Below are 23542 nucleotides of genomic sequence, written 5' to 3' on the forward strand. Positions count from 1 at the left end.
ATTTATGAAAATATTTTTTTCTTTAATTTCATCCTCCTTTAACCTTTTTATCTATAAGATTTGATTATTATTATTTTAATAAACTTGAAAAAAAAAACTAAAACATTAATAAGTTATTTTTCGTATCAATTCCAAACACTGAAAAAAATTCCCAGCTTATTTTTCATAATACTAGCAAATATTAAAAAATAATTCATTTTTTAGAAATTTATTTTTCATAAAAACTAGTTTTCAATAAATAAACATGCAATTAACTGTAACTTGGTAAATCTAAATTCATTGTCGAGCAAGTCTAGGATTCTACTCCATTCAGCCTTATCATGGCTGGTTGAGGTTAGAATTCAAAACGATGGATAGAAATGTTTACAATCAGTTAAGAGCCGACCACTCTACCACCAGAACACTATTTGGCAAGGCGGTGCGCACCACAACAAAATCATTATTTTTTATGTTTTTGTTGGCGAAACACAGATAGATACAAGTTTAAGACACCGCGTTGCCAAGGGTTGCCCATGCGTCTATCAAGAGGTGCTTCTAAGCTAAATCACTTCTTTCGCCTTTTGCGGAATGTGATCTTTGCAATTGAATTGAAGCTAGCTATTCTCAAATAAGCTCTTAGCCTTGAGGGGGTGGAAAGGTCCTAACATAGTAAAAAAAAAAAAGTAGGTTCGAAGAAGAAGGCATGTAACCCTAGATTGCATCACCTACTCACTCAGGAGGAAAGTCAGAAGGGAGGCATACCTGATAGCAAACACAGGAAAGATCCAAGTAATGGATATTCCAATTTCCAACTCTCTCTTTGCTTATTTGACTAGAGTACCAAATTCATATAAAACATTGTACGCAAGTTCGTACAGCGCTTTCCCGGTTGAACTACCTGAACCACTTATCCCCCGGGCAAAAGAAAAAATGTCCAACTTGCATGTGTGTGTGTGTATATATATATATCGCTAGGATGGCAACCACAATTCCATCCCAAGTTCGCAACTGTTACTTCCTAATTGCGCGATCCATAACTAGTAACCACCACATCATATATATATATATCTATATATAGACACACACACACACACACACACACACACACATAACAAAAAAGGAATGGAATTCTTTGTTAGACTAAACAACCCATTACATGTTTGTTATAAGCAATTGTTCAGTGGAGGACTATGACAGCGAAATGTAGAATGTAGAGCCATGGAACCAGTAAAAGATGGAATCCACATTAATAAGATTAAAAAAAAAGCTCACGAATTTGAGGTTGAAAAATTGTACCCATTTGTGAGTCTTTGATATCAGCACCATGATGGCAAGAACCTGTATCCTAAATCTTATCCTCTCCACTAAGGCGTATTCAATCTAGCTTGCATTTGTGGAGGAACAGTCTGAAGGCTAATGTGGCTGCATAAGCCAGCCCAATCATAGCAAGAAGCAATGCTGCAACAAACAATAGTATAACAATTAATAAAATGGAGCGCAAGAATATAATATAACCGAATACTCCACTTCGTTTTTGTATATTGCCAGCAAGAAGATTGAAAAAGTTGGCTATCCATTGATCCAACTAAAATAAAATGGTTCAAAATTAGGGATTTCAGCATGGAATACAAGGCTCAAAACCCATTAGAATAACTCAACATGAAATGGCATGCGGGCAAAAAATTTCTACCAATGAGAAAAATTCATATGAGATGAACAGGATATGGATGCTGCTAGTATGAGAGATAGCATACCAGATACAGAACAGTAGAATAAAATTGCCAGGCGATATTTGATCATCCATGGCAGATTAACTTCAAGGGAGCAATGCCTTCGATGTTCCCCTGCTTTAACTGATGGCACTGAGCCACGTGATTGCAATTCCACTAATGGAAATTTTACACCAGTGACGGGGTACCCTACGATGTCCCTGACCTCAAGTTTCAAGGTTACTGGGGTTGTGCTCCAGTCAATTTCAATTGCTCCAAAATTTGGCTGACCTAAAAGAAATTTACAGTTGATATACCAAGAAACGCTTTAAAAATAGAACCAGAAGCATTATCATAAAAGAAACCTGAAAAAGCCACTCCTTACCATACGTGCATGACTTGAATCTGCAATTTGTGCTGATCACTCTCATTGTCGTTGGTGTCAGCCATGCCACAAATCTCACTATCAAACTAAATACATGTGGGACCGCTTTCTCAACAGCTTGTGTAAGCCCACTTGCAGTAACATCATATAGTGGATATCCAGTAGCACAGTCATATCTAGAAATTTCTCCAAAATGAACATCTCCACTGATGAAGAAGACACCTTCTCTCTGCACAGGAACGCAGTAATGGAAAACATGTAATGCGCACAGATAATAGGCATTTATTACTCTCTGGAATAAAAAAATCAAATGCTCCACACCGGCTTGTATTAATACACTCGAGATCATTAGTGCTACTGAAAGCAGTTCGTTTCCTCAGGGATATGCATTGCGGCGATAATTAAAGGCTATTACCTTAGTATCTGCTATCAATTTGAAAAGACGATCCCTTTCCTTTGGGAAACGTCCCCAGGACTCCAAAGAAAACAATGGGCGAGTGGTTGCTGAAAGATTTGATATAACCTGAATTATGGGGAAAAGGAGATTGCAGGATTAACAGTGAATAACAGACAAAATATGTCTCTACAGCTTGCTTGCATGGGTGCTCGCATCAATGCTTCCTTGTGCATGGATATAGAACTATTCAATCGCAAATCTGATAATTTTTAGACAGTAAAAACCCTACAATACCTGCACTGAAGACCCAATGATGGTAATGGCTGATTTCGGTCCGTTCAACTCCTTTTCTAACCATGTCCACTGAGAACTTCCCAGGACACTTCCATCGCTGCGCAAAGGGTCTCTGTGGTACCTCGTGTCTAAAAGGATGACCTAAAGAAAAATGGCCAGTAAGGATATGGGTTCGTCCCCAGGAAAATCACAATTGAACTGCATATCTAAGAGGACTAAGGAAGTATGTGAAGGCATTCTCTTTCGCACCTTGATTTGTCTGCCCACTGGGCCAAACATATATGAAGTATATACACCCTCCTGGTTGCGCCTATAAATATAATAACGTAGAAACAATGATTAAATTGGCCATCTAAGCATTGTAGGGTGCTTATAATTTACAAACTCGCAGCATGATCAAGTTTTTCATAACTTGATACAAGTGAAAACAAAAGGAAAGGATAAGGAATTTTAAAGGAAAAGACTTAATCACCGAGGACTGTCTTGAGGCTCGTCTAAGAAATCGAGGAGAAGCTTTTGGTTAGTGATTTTACCACCAAACTCTTTTCCAGCATCATTTAATCCATAGTCATGGTCATCCCAGGTACCAATAACCTGCGATATTGGTAAGACAAGTGTGAAGAGAGGGATCACTTGTTACTATTGTAATTATAAGGTGAGGTGAGGTTTAAGGAAAGTAGTAGGTAGGTGGTACCTGTGTAGTGTGTCGAAGACGAGAATAACCGGGATTACTCTTAGCTTTCTGGTATCTGGATTCCAATTCCTTTGGGGAGGAAGGGATAAACCTAGGAGCATTCTTCCAAGGCCCAATAGTCCTTTCCTTTCCAAATAACTTAAAAGGACGTTTAGTGTCTCCATAAACGTTGTCTCCCAGCCAAATAAAAACTTGGGGATCAAAGTCAATTATGGCATTCCAAATGGGCTGCCAATTGCATAACAATAATATCATTGATTGACTGACGAGGAGTGAATATATGTGTTCAGCCATGGGTGAGAGAAGAGTAAGAGGAAACAGTGAGTGAGCTATCTATAGGTGATGTGAAGGGATGTGTCGAATGATGATGAGAAGGAAAAGCAAAATATGAAATTGGAGCTTACGATTACCTGAGGAGCGCTTTGGTTGGCGCAGGATCCAAAGGCAATTCTGGTGACGAGAGGCTCTAACACTTTCCCTTTTCCTTCCCCTTCCCCCGCGCCGCTCTTTGTGCCTGTCGCCACCACTCCTACTACACCTACAGCCACCACCATCCACCACAACCACCGACTCCTCTTGCCCATTTATTACTCCTACTACTATTAGCAGCACTGTTGTATTAATAAAAGATACTATAGATTAAAGCACCGTAGAGTAGACATATCGAAAAATGTCGACGACAGGGAGAAGGGCAGCCACAGAAACAGGGCCTGTGAATGGACTAAGGAGCCCATTAAACCTTTCAATAAAATTAATTTTGCACGCTTGGGCTTCTTCTAATATCCATCACCAACTAAATTTGTGGGCCTTTTTTCTTGTTCTTCAACAAATCATGTCCTCCACGCTTCTTCCATGCTCTTCTCCTCCTCGCCTCCTCCTCCGCTGCTCCGTGTCAACTCCCTCTACACAGCAAAGCCTCCCTTCACCGATTCCATGGTTGCTGATGCTCCCAGGTGGGCTCAGAAGACTATTACTCTACTCCCACACCGCCGTGGCTGTCATCTTATTACTCCAAAGGTTTTCTTTTTTTCTTTGTATCGAAATTTTACTTGGGAGTAGTTTGTTAGCAAGAATATATTCAAACATTTATGCATCGTGTAGATATTGAATGAAATTGGGAGTGACTTGTCAGAATTCAAGAGCGGCCTTGCTCATCTCTTTTGCAAGTGAATCAAAATTTTTCCTCACCTCTCTCTCTCTGTTTTATTTTTTTATTTTTTTTTATTAATATAGATATTCGGCCAAGATTAATTTTACGGGCTCTAAAATAAACCGAAGAATAGTTTTATTTTATTATTGATTGAATTATATCATCTCAGTGCATCACACAATTTTTATTTATTGAATTGATGAATGCAGATTGAATTATATATGTTTACATATATTTATATCATCTCAGTGCATCAAACAAGCGCCTCTCTCACTATCAATGAGAATTACGACTCTGATGTTCGAGACGACACTGAGACTTTCCTCAACAAAATTGTTCCCGAGGTAAAAAAAAAAAAACCCACCTTGTTTCATACTTTTATTATTTAGGTTGTGTATTTGCTTCCTGTTTTCCTTTATAGATAGTATATCATACACGTGTCTATGTTTTCAGGGAAGATCTGCCCTTGGAAGCATACCCTCGAAGGTCAGTTGTCCTCTACTTCACTCTTAATTTTAAACGCAATGAATCATCTTTATCATTTTGGTTTCTTTCCTCCCACTCGAGGGATTGCAAAAAGTAATGCTATTTTTACCAAGTTTCTATTCTTGTGGTTTGCTTACTATTGCGATGGCAATGCTTTATGAGATGAATTATAGTGCTGGGGGATCAACTGCTTCCCCTTCACAGAGGGGCCAAGTGAAAAGTGGGTGGAAAATATGGGAGCAGCAGAAATTTTCGTTCTCTGTTAGTACTTCATCATTTTCAGGGTGATATTGGGTAGCAAATGATTTCTAAGTTTAGCAGGCAATAAGATTGCGAAGAATAAATGCATGCAAGTAAAACAGATATTGATCTCCCGAACGAACTTAAAGTTGATAAAATTCAAGTATGTGTGTACAGAAAAAGAATGAATAATTAAGCACTTGAACGAGAACAAATGAATTGAATGTATATATAAGGGCAGGGCATGGATGAGAATATTGGGCTAGCGCATCATGACAGAAAACTCGTGGAAGCTAAGGACACCGTCTCCATTAAGGTCAAAGGTACGAATCATAGCCTTGCAGTCGTTGATGGACCTAGACTTCCCCAGTCGACTCAACATCCTCTTCAGGCTGGTAGGAGTGATGCAGCCTGAGCCAGGCTCAGTCTCGTACATTCCAAAAGCCTGTCTGAGCTCTTCTGTCTTCTCCTCCTCTGAAGCACTCCCTGCCATCAAGCATTGGAAATCCTGGAATCCCAACAACCCATCTCCATCCATATCAGAGAAGCTGACGGCGGCCTCAGCTTCCTCGATGGAAAGCTGACCTCCAACAGTAGTAATACAGCTCCGCAACTCAGCAGGAGATATCCTTCCATCTCCATCTTCGTCAAAGTAATTGAAGACCCTTTGTAGCTGGTTGTTTCCAATTACATTAATAGCACTAGTCGAGTTATTAACGTTTGTGGGAGCTGGAAGAGAAACTGGGTGGTTATTGTCGGGTTTCCGGGGAGATAGTTTACGCCGTAATCTTGCAAGAGGAGATGAGTTGCCGGAAGGTGAAGATGAAGGTGAGGATGAAACTGAGTGTGACTTCATGATAACAGACAGGTAAAATATATAGAGATATTCAGATAGGTAGTTTGAGGTTTCAACTAATTAACTACTAGAACGTGCGTGCGTACTCGAGTATAAGTTGTAGAGGAAGAAACGGGAGATGGAATTAGATAGATAGAGAAGAGAAATTGTTGTTTGTATTGGGTTTTCCGAAAGAAGATTGGTGATGGCTATATATATCAGTTTGGTTTCTTGGGGATATTGATGGCCTGATCTGGTCAGCAATCGGGTGTCAGACGTGGCGGAAAGACACGAATGGATTAGAGAGAGAGAGGACACGGTTTTTGTTGGGCAATAAAATATGGCTGGCTTGGCCAGGCAACTTGTTTTTCTTAAATAGGTGAAGTTCCAGGGGCGGCGAGGCAGCGCGTGGCGGAACCTTCCTCCTTGACTTCTATTTCCTCCATTTTCCAAGTTCTGGGGATTTCTGGAATTTTCTATTCGGAAAAATATCTAATAGGACTGGACGGGCTTGAATCCTGATTAATTGACACGTGTTGCTTTTTTACTTTTATTTAATAAGCTTGTGGAGCATGATGGCCATTAGCAAGCAAGGAAAATATGGAACAAATCCAGTGGTAGTAATGGCCAATAGTATGCTGTCGGTCACCGTCAGGTATGCAGTCATGGTCAAAGCGGGGGGGGTCTTCATTTCGTCACGCATTGCCTTTGCAAAACTCCTCACTCGTCACTCCTAATTTCCTCAAACAGATTTCTGGAAGTTATGGTTGAAATTATAAGTTCCTGTTCATTAATTTTTTTTCGTTGATAAAATTAGTTGGTTAATATATTGCTACAATCTTGGGTTTAGGGTCCGCAATTCAATCCATTGCTCGCAATATTCGAAACAAAATCCATATAAAAAATAAAATCCCCAGCAAATCCACTACTTCCTCGTGTCACGTTGATGACTCTTTTCCATGATAACAATTAGCACAGAGAAAGGAGATGGAAGGAATAAAGCCTTTTCCTTTCTTTGCCAAGTAAAGGCAAAGTTTTGGATTAAAAAAATATGATTCATTTACCTAGGCCTTTGTTTTTATTAAAAATTCAAAAAGAAAGAAAAATCGATACCAAGATTGTGCTGCCGTAAACCTACTGCCACCACCCTCGTGTATTATCAGGTATCGCTGATTGATGCCTCGTTTTCCATTTTATCAAATAAAAAGCTAATCATACGATACGCACAGGTCTCTTCGACACATGATAGATGAAGATATCCACCAGAAGGTTGCTATTGCTCAACTGATCTTCCAGAAGACATGACATCGAAGCGCACTTGAGATGAAAATTGCATTTTCACCACTTAAGTGTAAATAATTAGGCATCGCATATATATATATATATATATATATATATATATATATATATATATATATATAACTTATAGAGAAGTGGAATTTTAGGAACAAAAGCAATACACTCATCAATCAGAGATACCAGGCCACACACCTGAAAGAGCAGCAGGGAAGACAGAATAGGTTAGATCACAGGTTAGATCATGCCACCTGTCACAGGAACGCAAACAGAGGAGTATGACAAAGAAACCTTCAATTTAATACACATGGAAAACAAAAGGCAGCTTGCTTTTCTCTACTCTAGTCATGCCATGCAAAATCTCCTTTGCCTTCTCTTAAGCTTCTTCCCCTTCTGTAGTCAATTTCTGCATCAGAGGTCGATATTCCCAAATGATATTTCCGGCTAATTTTGGATGATGCCATCTTTGAGAATATGTCATCATCAGTCACAACATGGTTGCCGGGTGTTCTTGATCCAGATATATTCCCAGGTTGCCGTCTTGATTTTGGATCTGAGTTAAATACAACAAAGGATGACTATGAGAGTACATCTTAAAAAAATGGATGTTTTGTACATGGTCACAGCATTATAGTTGCAAATAAAAGCACAGAGACATGTGAGGAGATGAAGGTGCTCTGTTCACAGACATGAGGGAACAAAAGCCTTGGCGTTAACATTCCAATATCATCGAGAATATCCCTTGCCATGCTCCCTTTCTTATCCACCCGAAGGCACAGATCTTTCTAACAGGAGCTTTCCCCACTACATTTTAAAGTTTAGAACATCGAACAGCAAATTGGAAAAACATAATCAAATAGTTGATTGTTGAGAAAACATAGATAAAAAGATACTTGGGAACCTAGGTCGAGTTACATTTCAATGCCACTGTTCTGAGATTTCAATTTTTTTTCTCTTTTCATGATTTTCAGAACAAGAAACAAAGTTAGAGAATTCACCTTCATAGTTTGCATATGCTTTTTGGCCCTCATCTGGAGACAAGGCTTCCACGCTTTCTTCCATTGTAGGTTTGGTTGAAGTAAAAGGAGTCATGCTAAATGAGTCCTCCGTTACATCAGAAATCTCTACATATTGAGGAGTAGTGATAATCTCATCAGCACTGAACCCAAAGGATGCTCTGTAAGCTTCTAATTCTTCTGCATCTTGCTTGGTACTTTTATTATGCCTGTTCTGGTGTCCATTTCCACCAGCAGGATAAGCATCCGAATCCTTGGAAACACTTAATCTCCCACCAGTATTAGGAAATGGTGGGTTATGGTCCAGGTAGAACTGTGCAAATGTAGCAGGACAGAAGAAATTTGAATCTTGCGACACCATGGAGGCACCGGCAGTCTCGGGCCCAAAATGCCTGCCAGGTCCATTCCTTGAATATTTTCCATTTTGGGGAGAAACTGACGGATCCCAGTGTGTGGGGAAATCTCGTTCGGGAAAAGATGCTGACAAACAGTCACCTGAAGTCCTAGAAATTGGTGATCTGAGACTGCTTGCAGGACTTCCAGGATAGAGTGAATATGTTGCTTGAAGATCAGATGCAACGATGTAATTGTTCTTTTCAGCACTTTTGAGATCCCTAGATGATGTAAGGAATTGAGCAAAAGGAACATCTGGGGAAGAGGGTGTAGTTAAGTGAGCCAGCTCTGGTGGGGGTGTAAGAGGAGCAGAAGACGGCTCTGTTGTGAAGGTTGAGAAGACAGGAGGAGAAACCAGTTGGGTTTCATGAGCATAAGGTCCAGTGGCAAACATTGTGGATGAAGGACCCCCAGGTGAATTAGCAGAAAGGAAGCAGCTAGGAGACTGAGCAGTTGATGGGAGAGCAGAATTTGTAAATGAGGCTGGTGAAGATGGGGGAGCTAGAAGTGACGGAGCTAGCGCTGTAGCTTGATTGGTTAGGCCAACAGGTTGAGGTCCATTTGGTTGGGCTGCTGATGCATTGCCCTCAGGAATACGAGATGCAGGCATAATGCGCTTTCCACCTTTCTGCACACTGAAACAAGACAATGCCCCCCAGCATTTTCCCCATCTCTTGCTCTGCTAAATATACAGTCAAGACAAATTATAACTAGATGGCAAATTGCAAATGTGAAAAATGAAAATCAAATCCAAATGCTAGAAATCAAGAGCTTGTGTAGCGAGTAATTCAAAAGGAAAATTCAAATGAAATAGATATAGAATCACCTTGTACACACACATACATACATGAATAGTATTTATCACATCACTAAATGAAAAATAAAATAAAAAATCAAAAGATAAATTTTTCTAATTGATCCAATTCTATTATACATTATTACCCAGAAAATTAAAAGATGCGGGAAAAAGAGCTTCATCACAACTTGGTACTACAGTTTCATTAATTTGAAGAGAAAAAAAGGTGGGTTTAAAAAAAGTTACAAGTTGTAGCATTTTCAAATACAAGTTTATTCCATAATTTGAGATGAAATTCATGTTCAAGCAATGAAAACCAAAAAAAAACATGAAGTGGAGTGGAGTAGCATCTCCAACCGCACGCACCACAATGTCAAATGGAGAAACTTGGTGTATATATATAGAACGTAATAAATTAATCATACATGGTTTCTGAGGGTAATTAAACAAAATAATCCGAGAGAAAGGAAGGCTATCCTATGACGTTAGTGATATAGTGATAGCATGTGTTGTTTGTTTGATCTGGAAATACAATAATGAAAACAATTAGTAGATAAAGATGGTCCTTACCATCAGATCTGTGCTCTTTTTTTCATTCGATACATATGATTTGCAAAATTTCATTTGCTCGATGATTAAGAAGACGATAAGCATTGAGTAACAAATAAAATAAGATTACAGATCTATCTATTCATCTGAGGAAGGAATGAAGGAAAAAGAAGATTGAAACAAAAAGAAAAGCAAAGGGCATTTATGAGAAAGATGGTATAGAGGCATCAGATCCAGATCTACTGGAAATTGAAAGAAAGAAAAAGAAAGACGTACCTGTTGTTCCTGCTGCTGTTGCTGCTGAGGGAATCTATTCTGCTCCGACCCCATAACCGAGTCTGATAGATTACCCACCCACCCACCACTACTACTAGTTGCACCTTTGACTTCAACTCTCAACTCTACACACTACACACACTCTTTCTTCTTCTTCTTCTTCTTCTTCTTCTTCTTCAAATTGCTATTACTAATATTGGTCGTGGATTTAGAAAAGAAAGATCGCTGACTTCACTTCACCCTATCAAATAAATATCACTTTCTCTTTGTCTCTTTCTCTCTCTCTCTCGCACACATTTCATATTTCCTCTCTGTACTCTACTGTACTATACTATATTATATACTACGTAGTTTATATGTATTAGATTTTGATCAATTTTCAATCAAATACTACTATTAAACAACATTTCTTTCTCCTTTCTTTCCTCCCTTCAACACACTATTACCATCAATACCATTACTACTGCTACCAACAGCCGCCGCCGCCAAAACCTAGATGCTGACACCCTCTAGATTTTACCCTCAACCCAGAGATTTCTATCCATAGCACTCACACTCGAAATTAAAAAAAAAAAAAGTGTAAAGAAAGAGGACCAAAGAGATAAGGAAGGAAGGAAGGAAGAGAGAGAGAGAACTGGAAAAAAAAATGAAAGTACTACAAAATTACTAATAATCTAGCATTCCTTTATTTAATTGTCAAAAAGATTTTCTTTTTTCTTTTTTTTGTTTTGCTCTTTAGTAAGATAAAAACAATAAAGGGAAAGACAAGGCAAGACAAAAGAAAAGAAAGCGAAAAGGATTGAAGTGATTGAAGAGAGATGCTGTTCTGCTGATTTTAACAAGGGAGAAACACAGACCCAGACAAACTCACTTTTCCCTCACCCCTCACCCCTCACCATAGACTTGTAGTATGCTTTTCTTTTGTTGATGAATGCTTGTAAGTTGTAATATGCTTTTCGTCTTTTCTCTTCTTCTATTTTTTTAACAACAACAATAATAAAAGAAAAAAATAGACGTGAGTATCACTATCATTATTATTTTTTACGACACCGGACCTATTTTTACTCTCTTTTTTTTTTTTACACAAAATAAATGAAAAGGACGCCGTCCCAGTGGAGGCGCCTCAGCGCTATCCTTCAAAAGAGACGATCGGCCTTTTTTACCTCTTATTTGAGGGAATAGAGGTTTAAAAGAAAAGAAACCAGGAAATAAAAAAAATAAAATAAAGAAAGAGCTAAGGCCTAAGGGGAGTAAGAGTTAAATGCAGGTAAAATAAAATAAAAAGAGCATTGAAGTTAGAGTTGGTATGGTAAATGCTTATCGATGTGGGGTTCATGGACATTGGCCCACCTCTCATGGGACCAATATCCCGTGCTTGCATGTTTTGCTTTTGACCTCCCCCAGGCCCAGCCCCACTCTCTTTTCCATTTTGGCCCAGACTTGCCCCTTTCTACCTTGGCAATTTGGCATTGCATTTGCTTACGATTCTCATCTGAAACCAAAACCGAACACCATCTTCACTTATGCATTCCTTAAAAAAAAAAAAAAAAAAAAAACCAATCAGCACTACTTACCTGTGTCAAAAACTTGCAAAGTATGGGTCTAAAAACACAGAAACATGCAGATTATATATATCACCCCAATTGTTTCTTCTCTCTCAACTCACAACATTCCTTTATTATCAGTAGATTTGTGGGCCACAAAAAGGTTTCTGCTTTAACAATCGTTGGCTTGTTCTATAGTTATTCCTTCTCTTATATTGTGGATTGTGGCCTCAGCAATAGCACAAGCTTCTCGATATTCCCACTACAACGTGAATTACAACAAAGGGTAGGACATCTCAACCTAAAAACCATATTTGCTTAAAAAAAATAAAAATAGTTATAAGAGACCAGATTTGCACTGCTATCATCACCGTGGCAATCACTTGCACAACGCTACGATCTTCCCAGGCTACGAAACAAACCCCTAATCACACAAAAGTTGAACCCTTCCAGTCTTCTCAAGTCCCCAACTCCAATAAAGGGACATTAATTCAACCCTTCCGATTCTCTCTCTCAGGCCACCGGAAGAACAGTTAAAAAAAAACCCATAAAGCATTTTTAGGTATTTTGATCCAACTTGTAATATCAAAACCATGTTATCTTAATTCATATTATGAATAAAGCCGAGAAACACTAACTTCTAACGATGATTTATTAAAATTGTTAGTTTTCCTGACATTGTTCCTAACAAATTTGTTCATTTGCCAAGTCATTTGAAGTTTTAACACATCATCTTTTAAAATCCAATTGAACCATGATTCAAGTTTTAAGACTAGTGAAAAGCATGCATATGTTTTTGTTGCAAGGTTCATAATCTATTAACCACACCCTCCTCCTTTGTCCGGGCTTGGGACCGGCTGTGATGTGCAATGACAAACCATGAAACAACACAGGCGGAGTTACTCTTGTGCTATTAAAATGGGCAGCAAACATTGTGCGAGGAACACCGAACTCTAGATGATGGAACAGACTAATGTATTTTAAATCCTCTCCTTTTCTCAAATCCAGAGCATTGCCATGGAGGTTCGAACCTATGTACTCCTTTTGATCTCGCATTGGAACTAATCCTAGCAATGGACACCATGTGGCGACCTAGAAAAGGAGTGTCCTCGTTGCCAATATCTGCTAGCATTCATTATTAGCATTACACCAATACAACACGAAAATAAAAACCATGTATATTGGGCTTCCCCAATGTGTTCGAACCACTTGGTCACCTTATTTTGTGCTGCAAGAAAGTCAAATGTTCAGAGCTTTAAAAAATGTCTCATAATAAAAGAAGCCACATTAGCCCCTCAACTTCGTCACAATAGCGGCCAATTTCATCTGTCGTGGTGATACAATTCTCCTGTTCCGCTAACTACTCTAGATCACCTAATTATTAATTGTGAACCGGGATTGAATTCAAGTGTTAAATCAATTTTTGTATTTGGAATTTTTGTTTTAGGGTATGGATTTGAATTCCGAATAGAATTCAATTTTAAAAATATATGTAAAAGCAAATAAGCGGGTTTGCTACATTATTTCTCTTTGGAATTGACAATAAAAACAATATTAAAAAAATACCATTAACAACAAAAAACCATATTTTTTTTTTTACAAAATCCCCCACCATCTCTTTCCTTCTCTTCTTCCAAGTTCTAACCCCATCATCTCTTCATGTTTACAGAGTGACTAGGATTCTAAAAAACTTAGCAAGAGATCATATTGTAAACAATACCAAGAAAATTCCTAAAATACCTCGACAGAGCAAACCAAATTCACTGGTGCACTGGTGCATCGGTTATTTTTAGAAGGTAACATAAATGTGCAACAAAGAAACATACAATGAGAGTATTCAATAAAGATGCGGTTGTGTGGCTTATAGATCATTCTGATTTTATTGGAATATTTTTCATTGAAAATTTAGTTAAAAAGATGGGTTGATAGTATTTTATTAAGGAGTTAAAGTTAAGCATGAACATTAAAACTAACATTTATATAATTTTCACAAACTTATTTATACAATTGTCAAAAACTTATTTTATCCGGTGATCTTTGAATTATTAGAACTAAAAATTATAATTCTTCGTCATTAACTTGTCTATTTAGTAATGTGATTTGTGTTGATTTGATATTTATCTATTTAAACTTGATTTGAGTAAAATGTTTTTTGAAATATTTCTGGAATTTTTTTTCTCAACATTTCAATGAAAAGATTAATTTGATTGAACTTTTTTTAACAAATATATATATAATAAAAAAAAAATTAATATCAAATAGATCCATTTATATCTTCTTTAAAATATCTATATTTTATATCATTAAAATAAATATAAGATGCTTGTAAAAAAAATGTTTTTTTTAACAAAAAAATTTATTTCTGAATTAAAGGCAAAATGATCAAGATTACTAATTTAATTCATTTCTAAATGTATCACAAAAAATATAATTAAATTAAATTCCATGGTTTAGTATTTTATTTCAAACTTTGTAATGGTTATCAATTGAATTCCTCGTATGATTTGGTTACAAAGTGTCATAAAAAAAAAACCCATCAACTAATGTCTGCCTAAAAAAAAAACTTTTAGTCAAGCCTAACTTGGTTTGGATTTGAGATTTGATTGAGTTAAATTAGGTTTAAAAATTAATTAAAGAACCCCGGCTCTCGACACTTGCACTAATTAATTATAAGAGAAGTATGTATATGCATGAAGTTTGACCATGATTTTATAAATTGTTTTCAAATTAGCAATTGCCATTGGTTGGTAACTTCCATAACTGCACAAACCAACATAGTAGTGGCCACTGGCGTTAGCTTTTATACATAGGAGAGGAGAAGCAGACACATACCAGGGGGCACAAGGAAACCTCCGCCCCAACCCAGCAGCTACAGTGAATCTCTACCAGATGCACTCCTGCAGCCAAAAAGAAATGTAAGGAAAAAGATGAACAATCAAACACTTACCCAACACCAAAGAAAAGCTGTTGCATGAAACTATCATGTACCAAAGGCTCAAATTTCAATATTAAACAACCAAAATAGCGTGGGACATTGGTCATCAACATTCCCATTTGATCTCTTTTTGGTGCATCGCCACTTTTAACCACATCTTCAAATTGTGACCAATAAATCCTAAACAATTTTTCCCTTGGTTTCAGCGTCTTTCAACCCTAGATGTTCCATTTACCTGGTAAAATTATGGAACTCTCATCATGACGGTGACTTGAAATATTTAGAAATTATAATCTAAAAGCTAGACTGCTAGGGTGGCGTCAGTTTTTATCTCACAACTTCGCTAGTCAAGGCACAAAGACCGATAGGATTCAGTAAATGGCAAAGCGAAACTTAAAATTGGTTCCGTCATGCAGCAGGATTCATGTCAGCCCTCAAAATGGCTACTCATGAGTATTGGAATGACAGAAAAAAAGCTGAGAACCATGCCCTTGAAAAAAATTTTACCAACTGACAGCTAGTCCATTCATGACCAGGCCCCTCCTGTAGTCAATATTTGGTTCAAAGGGCGTAAGCACCACATGCTCCAAAAACTCTTCTGTTTCTCTAATTTAATTTTGCAACAAAAAAACATGTTGAAGCAGTGATCACCTACTAACGTTACCAATAGAAGAAAAAATTAAATTTATTCACAAGATTCATCATCTATATTATATTTTCACTTGTATTGAATTAATAAAAAAAAATAATGCATGTCTGTACAACAAATTGATACTCCAGAAATGTAAAGTACGGAAACAATATATTGATTTGGTGTTTCTAAGAGGAGAAACTCATCTGCAGCAGAGAGATCTACAAGAATGCACAGGTCACTAATTCATCTTCGACTAGTAGGGAGGGGAATTCAACATAGAAAGATCTCCACAATCACACCATCCAGCTTTTATCAATACCTACGATTCACAGCCTGAAACAACACAATAATTCAATCAATGATTGAAATGCACAAAAAGCATCATCCTCTCAATAGATAAACCAAGAGGCAAAATTAACCGATTCTTGGTGTCAATTGACGATATAAAAGCGACTGAACTCAAGATGCCTTGATACCATTTTATTTTTTCCTTTAGCCGTCAGCCATACCCAGTTGCTTGTCCTCAAGTCCAGACTTCATCCTCAAATAGCACTTTGGAACCAGGGGATATGCCATCGTGCCTTAATGCCAACATATTTTCTTGTTTTCACATTTGCTTTCCGAATTTTCAGTTATCAACCTCACATCTATAAGCTAAACTCACGCAAGACAAACTGCAGGTATCACATGTAACATTCCAAGTTATTATTGATCTCAGAATTAGTTCATTAACCAGAAAAGGATGCCAATAAAAAATTGTAAAGTGGTCGATAATAGGAGTACTATAAATTACTCATACACAAAGTGATCAGCAATTAAAAACATACAATGGAAGATAAACCATGCTAATGTTCTCTGCTGCTAGTCTGCACCCCGATTCATCTCATCTGAACACCAAAGAAATCTTTCAAGCAACAGTTTGTGAAGGGTTTCAAATCTCAAGAAAACAATCCCGGCTCTTCCAAAAGCATCAAACTACAACAAAAAACTGAATTGCTAAATTCTCAGTTGCTAAAACATGAAATGAAATAGCTAGATACAATTTCCCCATTCCAGTTTTGAAAGGAAAAAAAATTGTAAACTAAGAAATCATTCCAGTTTTAAATTACTGCAAATCCATTATTTGTCCCCTACGTTTCAAATAATATAAAATTTGCATTTATGTCCTATTTTTAATTTTACACCATGTGATCATCCATGGGGCAATTATCTGTCATGTGGTTACAAAAAAAAGAAAAAAAATAATAGCCACATCAGCTGTATCCTACAGTAGATCTTAATCAGATGCAGTAGGAGGTGAAAGAGAAAAAAGAAGCAGCAGCTAAACTGAACAAATTTAATTGAGTAAACTATACACATGCATTGAAGATAAATCAATAAGATAACATACCTATATACTGATTCTGTCAACCATGCAAAGTGAGACCAAACTCTAAAATACGGCCTACAAAATAATACATAGATCATATGACATCAGAAGGCAATGAACAAAATTCATGTCTCATAACGAACAATAATGAAAACTACGCTTACAATAATTGGCATCTCAGGATAATTCCTAATTCAATGATCCCCGGCACCTGAACAAAAAAGATGTTGAATTAAATGTAAGATCAAACTTGAAGAACACACAAACAAGATAACAAAGTTATAGTCACATCTTACTTCCTAGAACCACAGTTGCAAGGTATCTTTTTATCCTCCAGAGGAAATTTGTAATTGTAAGTAATTTCTTCACCAGCAGCTATATGGCGTTTTGCATAGATGAAAATTTTTTTCTGACCTTCAACGCTTATAACCTTGGTGTAGCAGTTGGGCTACATATGACAGTCAATTCATATCATAAGAATTGATAAATAACAACAATTTTAGTAAATGAAATCATCTGCAAAATAATTTATGTACCTACCTCGCAAGAATGGTTTATAAATCTTGCAATCCCACCACGCTTTGTGGCATCAACCTATACAATTTAGGAAGGGCATACAAAAATAACTTATTTGCCCTCATAGTTCATAACAAGCATCAAAGAAGAAAATTCAATGGTGATAACAGCAGGTCATAGTTGCCCTCCAATCCCAATATAAACTTTGTGGTTTGCATACAACAGTAGTATTCACTAGAGGGACCACATGCCAGAAATAAATTGAAGCACAGTTTTGCAACAATAAAATAACATGAAAACACGTCTTAAAAAGATCATCCATCTCCAATTAGGTTTTTAGATTTTGTAATCAACAGTTGATGCCACCCGCCAACAAACCTTAACCAGAAGCCCCATTAGGCAGTCCATTAATATGAACATTGCTGGGGAAGAAAACAAAGCTATATGAAAATCCTGGGGTTCAGTATACCAGAGATCTGGGGTACATTATAGACTTGGTCCACATGAATAGGTCATTAACTCAACATATGGTCACATAAATTGATTGGGAAAGAGGGCACCTCTTGCTAAAAAATAGCCTTAAAAATCACAAAATTGAAATTTGGTAGCAAAATCATAAACATGACATAATATTTGATCTACTTACCACATAACCATCATCAAGTCTAAAAAGATAACTGCTGCCAATTCCCATCTTCTCATAAAGACGTTCACGTATATCAGATATCTGTGGAAAGTAGAAAGACAATGAAAGGCCATCAATGAAATTGAGAGAAAATAGCAAAAGAAAATGAATAATTAAAAGCTCAAAGGAATGGGGGGAAAGTTTAGGAATTACAATTAAATTATGTTAACACACTGCAACCATTATTTAAAATAAGTCAAACTTACTTGTGGACGAATCAGTTCACCAACATATTCAATTACAAAGTCCTCAGCCTCAATTGGCTCAAGAGCAACAAGACCCCAGTCATGTATTTTGCTTCGCTGGAAACGTAAATGCTTTTTTCTTGCCTAAATGAAACATGAAATAATTATAATTTGAAAAAGCATAATATTAGCAGTTCATAGATGAGCTTCATTTTTCAATTACCTTCAACTGTGTTGCTTTCAAAAGCTCAGCACCTTCTGCAGCAGCAACAAGATTGCGAAGCTTCACCCTGTTTGTCCTTGCAGAAAGGGCCTTGCCATTTGACAACTGAGATGTGTATGCCTCGGGAAATGAATACTTGGCATGAACGTGTGGCACTCCCCTAACACGAGCTCTTTCAGCAGGACTAGCATTAATTGACCATGCATGCCATTCCCAACCATTAATTGAAGACCGAGCACAACCATCAGATATAGGGCAGGGATTTAATGTCCTGGATTTACTGGACTTTGTCTTCCGAACTGAAACCTGTCTACTTGCTGCTTGCTTGATAGCACTGTTTTCTACTTTTAGAAACTTCATAGGATGTGATACAGATCCACCATCTACTGTGCTTTTCCTTTTCAACTTTGACACCTTATTTGCTATGCACAAGATGAAACAATCAATAACAAGGAGATAAAGAAAAATGTTTTATGCACAACACAACGTAATCATAGCATTTCTTACTGTTTAGAGTCTTCTTAGAACATTCAGTAGTCTCTGCATTTTCAATTTCAACATCACAGCCATTGCAATCAAAAACTTTCCCAGCCCTCTCTCTTGAGGTTTTTATGGCTTCTTCGGCAACTTTATCATCTGAATAATAAATCATTAACGGTTTAAATTATATGACTTCATGATTTTTAAGGCTTTTCATCTACAAAGAAACAAGAAGTTTTAAGAAAGAATCATACCATTAACTGCTTGTGCAATCTTCATTACTTTCCGATGACCAGCATTTTTGGGCAATGATTGAACCCTTTTTACAGTGCTTCTAACAGTGGCTTTTGAAGACCTGGCATTAACAGGTAATTCAGCGAAAGTGGCTTTTGAAGGCCTACCATTAACAGATGATTCAGCCTGGCCCTTGATTCTTTCCTTCTTCTTAGGAGTCCCTACAGGTTGAACTACTACATTCTCAGAGACATTTCTAAGAAAGTTTTGCTTTCTTGACTTCTCCACGGGCCGTTTCTGCAACCCAGCATCTGTAGTAGTAGAATGAGAAGATGAACCCAACTTCTTTCCTGCCAACTTTTTCTTCCGGTGATATGTGTATTTACTTGAAACCAATGACAACACTGAAGAGTCTGGACTGTGAAATTTCCTTGACCCTTCTGTGAATTTGAAAACTCCTTCCTAAATTTTTTAAAACAGATATACACATCAATTCAAAGAATCTAAACACTTCAAAATTCCAAAAGGCATGCCATCAAAATACAGCAACCAACAAAAATGCAATAGATGTAAATCTGAATTATTTTCCTTATAAAAGAACTTCAGTCAAAACTAACAAATCCCTACCTCATTGCTATCAGGCTCAGTATGCTTTTCTGAAGTACAGCATAATCCAGGAAATCGATGAAGAACATCATTGACAAACAACGATTTCCAAACACTAAGTACATCATCATGCAGCTTCTGCTTGCACATTGCAATGGCAACATAGGCTCCATTCTTGGAAGTCGATTCAAGTGATTTTGAAGGTTGGAATTTACTTATAGTGGGAGGGAAAATAGCACTATCTTTGAATCCAGGAGGTGGTGGCTCATCGATGTTTTCAACATCAATTGCATTGTCAACAGAAGCATGTGTTCTTTCAAAAGCAATTGCCAGAACATTGGATATAGCATTCCCAGATTGAAATGGAAAAAATGATTTTTCTGCTTGTAGAGAACTTTGAGAATCACCAGAAAAATTTATCTTGCCCGAAATTTGGTTGGAATCAATCATCCGCTCATATTTCATTTCAATAGAACCATACTCACTTGCCTGGCTGAATGGAATAGAAAAGTTAACAGTTTCCTGCAGCAGAAGTAAAAGGCATAAACAATAGAGATAAAGCTGCAAATTGACAACCACAATCAAGTTCCCTTTATTTTCTTTAACCGCGATGGAAAAAAATTGAGAGAGAGCACAATATCCTTAATGTTACCTCATTTAATCTCTTCTCCTCTGAAAAATTAACTAATTTATTCATTTCCTCTTCCACAAGAATTTCAACATACTCAGCCAAAGACACCTTTGTGGACTTATGTAACTCATTTGCTACACTTTCTAAGAAGCATTTCAGGTCATCATCTGGACACTCTTTGAACAATAGGATATTCTGTTTGCATGGCTTTTCTTCCATACAGGCACATGAAGATCCAATAGATGATGGTGCAGTACGATCTGATTCAGTTTTGAGAAGCTCAAAACCAGGAGGGCAGTCAACACTACTAGCAGGAGATTCTTGACGAGAAAAATACTGCAAAACCATTTAAAACTGTTTCAGATTTTTTAAATACATGGAACTAGGAAAAAGAAAACCTGAATTAACTCCCAACATACTGGTTTACTGGGTAATTCTTCAATCTTCTTGCACAAATATGGATGACTGAACCAAAGTTTGCTCTTTCTCCAGTAAGTTGTATACTCTGCTATGGTATCATAAAAGACAGCATTCCACAGGACTTCCATGCAATAATCAGAAAGAAATCTACAAACAACCGCATAAGACCCCCAAAAATCATCGATGTTACCAACAGATTTTGTACGTCTCAGTAACTGCATGGACAACTCATCAACACATGCCTGATCAGGGTTATAATTGCAGACAGAGGCCTCACACTTGGCAATAGAATAATCCATCTCACTGGCAAATTGAGACTGAAAAAAATATGAAGACATTAGTGAGGTAGGGCATGGAGAGGCATGAAGAAATTCAAGAACGTATAAAATCCCTAGAATTTCTAAGCATTACCATTCTACCATTTGCAGAAAAACTTATGGCAGCCTGATTATCAAGCTTATGATATATCTCTGTTCTCTTTGTATTAGCAAACTCTGAAATAACATTGCTGATTATCTCATCTAATACAACTCTACGAGCAGCTTTCAATATTCCAGAGTGCAGTTGACAGGAAACTTCTTCAGAAATTACGGACATGAAGCTCGGAGATGAGCCAGTTTCAGTGTTTGCATCAGTCTTGGAGAAAGATTCAGGTTTATCCAATCTCCAAGCATTCATAATAGATAGCAAAGGAAGGGGTCTAAACTTATTTTGAGCATGATATATCTGCCAAATGAAATGCACAGCGATGGTTAAAATACAAGCAAAAATGTATTATATGGTGAGAAACACGGTTGAACAAGTTTGAGGCAACTGCTTACCATTAAAGAATCCTTAAGATATCCATACCAATACCAAGAATAAAGCTGCATAAGAGAATGTGGCCCATGTCTCCTCCCTTCATCATCCTTGAATAGCCAACAGGAATCCTCACCTGACTGGGAAAAAAAAAGTAGAGAAGCATTTCAGAGGTGGAAGTGAGCTGGAAGGGTCAGGGAGGGAAAGAGATAGGAAAGAGGTATGAACCCGCGACCATCCAGGAAAAAAAAATTACAGTACCACAAGTGAAACTGGTGTAGCATAGTCAGCTGCTTCAGGGTTGGGGGTTGGTTGGTTGGAGCCATAAGTATGGTGTTGAACACAAGAATCAGTTACCGATTCTGCAACAGGATAAGTAGAGACTGGAGTAGCATACTGAACGCATTGCCTATATGCCACCAAATCTGTGGAATAATTTGTTGGCATAGTTGTGCCTGAAGTACCAGAAGAAAGATATGTAAAACCAGTGGAAACATGGTCAGGAAACTGCTTAAAGTACTTGAGAGGAACCGGATTGATCAATGCTCCATTTACAATGGGATAAACAGGAAGATCCTCAGGCAGAAAACCTGTAGATAAGCCCTCGTACAGTTGTTGGTGGATATAAGGACCACACATTTGTCCATTTTCATTAAGGTACATCCATCCACTAACAAAAGCAGGTGGTAAGTAGCCAGAACAACTATTTCCCTGGTATGAAGACCTGCCCGTAATAGACAACTCAGGAATACCATCACTGTTTCCATTAGAATTGCAACTCATCTCTGGTAGGGAATTTGAACTAAATATTTCATCATAAATGAAGCAGCAGTGGCAGACACAGACAGACAGGGAGAGAATTAGATAAATAAAAATCAAGAAGTTGAAAAAAGAAAACGATTGAGAGTAACGCAATACCCATTGAATGAGCATTCTTCTGCGTTGTTCATCGGCATGAATGTGACGTCATCACAGTTGCCAATGGAGATATATGCATCTTGTTGTTCTTGGTGCTGAAAATCTGAAATCTTCAGCCTCTTTCTAGAGGAGAAAGGGAAATCGTCTTCTTGCTCGAGGAGGAGTGTTGAGGAGACCATGTTTCTCCTTAGACCTCACCTGGATTAGGACAGATCCTAATAAGCTTGGACAATAATAAATTGATAAAACAAGATGGATGATCAGAGATCCTATGTGATATTAAATTAGTTAGGGTTAAGATTACCCATAGAGAAGGAGCGAACGTGCATGAACAGTATATTATTTGTTCAGCCGATCGCAAATCTTTGATCTCAATGAAAAAAAAAATCATCTCCTAACCTAATCTAATTAGGACCGAAAGAAAAGTAGATAACTCAAGGTTAAGTCGGCACAGGTTTACCTCGTGGCGCTGCTGTTGTTCGAAGGCGATTAGGGTTGGGCTACCGGAGGACAAGAGGATCTTCTCGCTCACACGCACCAGCTAAATTAGTAAGGGTTAAGATTATCCGCGGAGAAGGAGCGAACGAGCATGAACAGTAAATTATGTGCTCAGCCGATCGTAAATCTTTGATCTCAATGAAAAACAAAATCATCTCCTAACCTAATATAAAGAGGACCGAGAGAAAAAATATATAATTCAAGGTTAAGTCGGCGGCAGGTTCACCTGGTGGCGCTGCCGTTGTTTGAAGGCGATTAGGGTTGGGCTACCGGAGGACAAGAAGATCTTCTCGCTCACACGCACCCACTATAGCAACACCCCACATTTTTCTTTAATCTTTGTTATTGCTATAATCAGAGATTTTGCTTCA

At 37.5% G+C, this 23542-nt stretch overlaps 5 protein-coding genes across 20 annotated transcripts; 1 reads left to right on the forward strand and 4 right to left on the reverse strand.

Moving 5' to 3' along the window:
* Nucleotides 1–1093: 1093 nt before the first annotated feature.
* On the reverse strand, nucleotides 1094–4042 carry LOC7458447 (uncharacterized). 2 transcript variants are annotated; one of them, XM_052453056.1, is made up of 9 exons: nucleotides 3869–4042; nucleotides 3459–3596; nucleotides 3237–3358; nucleotides 3014–3074; nucleotides 2765–2905; nucleotides 2489–2596; nucleotides 2074–2302; nucleotides 1734–1979; nucleotides 1094–1437 (listed from the first exon to the last, which is right to left on the reverse strand). In XM_052453056.1, the coding sequence occupies exons 1-9, from the start codon at nucleotides 4040–4042 to the stop codon at nucleotides 1355–1357; spliced, it is 1302 nt and encodes a 433-aa protein (XP_052309016.1). In that variant the 3' UTR covers nucleotides 1094–1354. The 2 variants fall into 2 exon arrangements, with proteins under 2 accessions (XP_052309016.1, XP_002307831.2); XM_002307795.4 differs by having other exon boundaries at nucleotides 3459–3686.
* Nucleotides 4043–4310: 268 nt separating this feature from the next.
* Nucleotides 4311–5553, forward strand: LOC18099719 (uncharacterized). Of its 2 annotated transcripts, none has more exons than XM_024600633.2 (4): nucleotides 4311–4475; nucleotides 4818–4952; nucleotides 5062–5094; nucleotides 5268–5553. In XM_024600633.2, the coding sequence occupies exons 1-4, from the start codon at nucleotides 4311–4313 to the stop codon at nucleotides 5358–5360; spliced, it is 426 nt and encodes a 141-aa protein (XP_024456401.1). In that variant the 3' UTR covers nucleotides 5361–5553. The 2 variants fall into 2 exon arrangements, with proteins under 2 accessions (XP_024456401.1, XP_024456402.1); XM_024600634.2 differs by having other exon boundaries at nucleotides 4858–4952.
* Nucleotides 5460–6498, reverse strand: LOC7479123 (probable calcium-binding protein CML31). The gene has a single exon (XM_002307796.4). It carries the CDS (start codon nucleotides 6188–6190, stop codon nucleotides 5597–5599), a length of 594 nt encoding a protein of 197 aa, XP_002307832.1. The 5' UTR covers nucleotides 6191–6498; the 3' UTR covers nucleotides 5460–5596.
* Nucleotides 6499–7608: 1110 nt separating this feature from the next.
* LOC7458449 (uncharacterized protein At1g76660) lies at nucleotides 7609–11475 on the reverse strand. Of its 5 annotated transcripts, XM_024600632.2 has the most exons (4): nucleotides 10241–10476; nucleotides 8464–9556; nucleotides 8155–8269; nucleotides 7871–8018 (listed from the first exon to the last, which is right to left on the reverse strand). In XM_024600632.2, exons 1-3 carry the CDS (start codon nucleotides 10322–10324, stop codon nucleotides 8178–8180), a joined length of 1269 nt encoding a protein of 422 aa, XP_024456400.1. In that variant the 5' UTR covers nucleotides 10325–10476; the 3' UTR covers nucleotides 7871–8018; nucleotides 8155–8177. The 5 variants fall into 5 exon arrangements, with proteins under 5 accessions (XP_024456399.1, XP_006383805.1, XP_024456398.1 ...); XM_024600631.2 differs by lacking the exons at nucleotides 8155–8269; nucleotides 10241–10476 and adding an exon at nucleotides 10496–11475 and having other exon boundaries at nucleotides 7609–8018; XM_006383743.3 differs by lacking the exons at nucleotides 8155–8269; nucleotides 10241–10476 and adding an exon at nucleotides 10496–11455 and having other exon boundaries at nucleotides 7609–8018; nucleotides 8464–9553.
* Nucleotides 11476–14726: 3251 nt separating this feature from the next.
* Nucleotides 14727–23538, reverse strand: LOC7458450 (histone-lysine N-methyltransferase ATXR7). Of its 10 annotated transcripts, none has more exons than XM_024600623.2 (21): nucleotides 23398–23535; nucleotides 23134–23214; nucleotides 22674–22871; nucleotides 22017–22557; nucleotides 21779–21895; nucleotides 21369–21683; nucleotides 20957–21274; nucleotides 20559–20873; nucleotides 19928–20428; nucleotides 19321–19762; nucleotides 19094–19222; nucleotides 18587–19008; nucleotides 18385–18507; nucleotides 18140–18220; nucleotides 17518–17571; nucleotides 17274–17425; nucleotides 17142–17188; nucleotides 16999–17052; nucleotides 16436–16583; nucleotides 16085–16282; nucleotides 14727–15941 (listed from the first exon to the last, which is right to left on the reverse strand). In XM_024600623.2, the coding sequence occupies exons 3-17, from the start codon at nucleotides 22850–22852 to the stop codon at nucleotides 17167–17169; spliced, it is 3711 nt and encodes a 1236-aa protein (XP_024456391.1). In that variant the 5' UTR covers nucleotides 22853–22871; nucleotides 23134–23214; nucleotides 23398–23535; the 3' UTR covers nucleotides 14727–15941; nucleotides 16085–16282; nucleotides 16436–16583; nucleotides 16999–17052; nucleotides 17142–17166. The 10 variants fall into 10 exon arrangements, with proteins under 10 accessions (XP_024456391.1, XP_024456393.1, XP_024456387.1 ...); XM_024600625.2 differs by having other exon boundaries at nucleotides 23134–23193; nucleotides 23398–23529; XM_024600619.2 differs by having other exon boundaries at nucleotides 16436–16495; nucleotides 23134–23538.
* Between the last annotated feature and the right edge of the window lie 4 nt (nucleotides 23539–23542).

The sequence above is a fragment of the Populus trichocarpa genome, chromosome 5 (assembly GCF_000002775.5).
Source record: "Populus trichocarpa isolate Nisqually-1 chromosome 5, P.trichocarpa_v4.1, whole genome shotgun sequence".
NCBI classification, from domain to species: Eukaryota; Viridiplantae; Streptophyta; class Magnoliopsida; order Malpighiales; family Salicaceae; genus Populus; species Populus trichocarpa.

What these genes read in the sequence shown, in the direction of transcription:
- LOC7458450 (XM_052453055.1), bottom strand. Translation starts at nt 22,852, where the DNA reads ATGGTCTCCTCAACACTCCTCCTCGAGCAAGAAGACGATTTCCCTTTC. An exon ending in AAGAATTACCCAGTAAACCA is followed by an intron (nt 20,874 to 20,956) that starts GTATGTTGGGAG and finishes ATGGTTTTGCAG; the next exon opens with TATTTTTCTCGTCAAGAATC. An exon ending in TTATAAACCATTCTTGCGAG is followed by an intron (nt 17,426 to 17,517) that starts GTAGGTACATAA and finishes TGTCATATGTAG; the next exon opens with CCCAACTGCTACACCAAGGT.
- LOC7458449 (XM_024600630.2), bottom strand. Translation starts at nt 10,324, where the DNA reads ATGCTTATCGTCTTCTTAATCATCGAGCAAATGAAATTTTGCAAATCA. An exon ending in AAAAGAGCACAGATCTGATG is followed by an intron (nt 9,557 to 10,240) that starts GTAAGGACCATC and finishes CTGTATATTTAG; the next exon opens with CAGAGCAAGAGATGGGGAAA. An exon ending in AGCATATGCAAACTATGAAG is followed by an intron (nt 8,019 to 8,463) that starts GTGAATTCTCTA and finishes TATTTAACTCAG; the next exon opens with ATCCAAAATCAAGACGGCAA.
- LOC7458447 (XM_002307795.4), bottom strand. Translation starts at nt 4,042, where the DNA reads ATGGGCAAGAGGAGTCGGTGGTTGTGGTGGATGGTGGTGGCTGTAGGT. An exon ending in CAGTGGGCAGACAAATCAAG is followed by an intron (nt 2,906 to 3,013) that starts GTGCGAAAGAGA and finishes ATTTTTCTTTAG; the next exon opens with GTCATCCTTTTAGACACGAG. An exon ending in ATTCAAGTCATGCACGTATG is followed by an intron (nt 1,980 to 2,073) that starts GTAAGGAGTGGC and finishes AATTTCTTTTAG; the next exon opens with GTCAGCCAAATTTTGGAGCA.
- LOC18099719 (XM_024600633.2), top strand. Translation starts at nt 4,311, where the DNA reads ATGCTCTTCTCCTCCTCGCCTCCTCCTCCGCTGCTCCGTGTCAACTCC. An exon ending in GTCATCTTATTACTCCAAAG is followed by an intron (nt 4,476 to 4,817) that starts GTTTTCTTTTTT and finishes TGATGAATGCAG; the next exon opens with ATTGAATTATATATGTTTAC. An exon ending in TTGGAAGCATACCCTCGAAG is followed by an intron (nt 5,095 to 5,267) that starts GTCAGTTGTCCT and finishes GATGAATTATAG; the next exon opens with TGCTGGGGGATCAACTGCTT.
- LOC7479123 (XM_002307796.4), bottom strand. Translation starts at nt 6,190, where the DNA reads ATGAAGTCACACTCAGTTTCATCCTCACCTTCATCTTCACCTTCCGGC.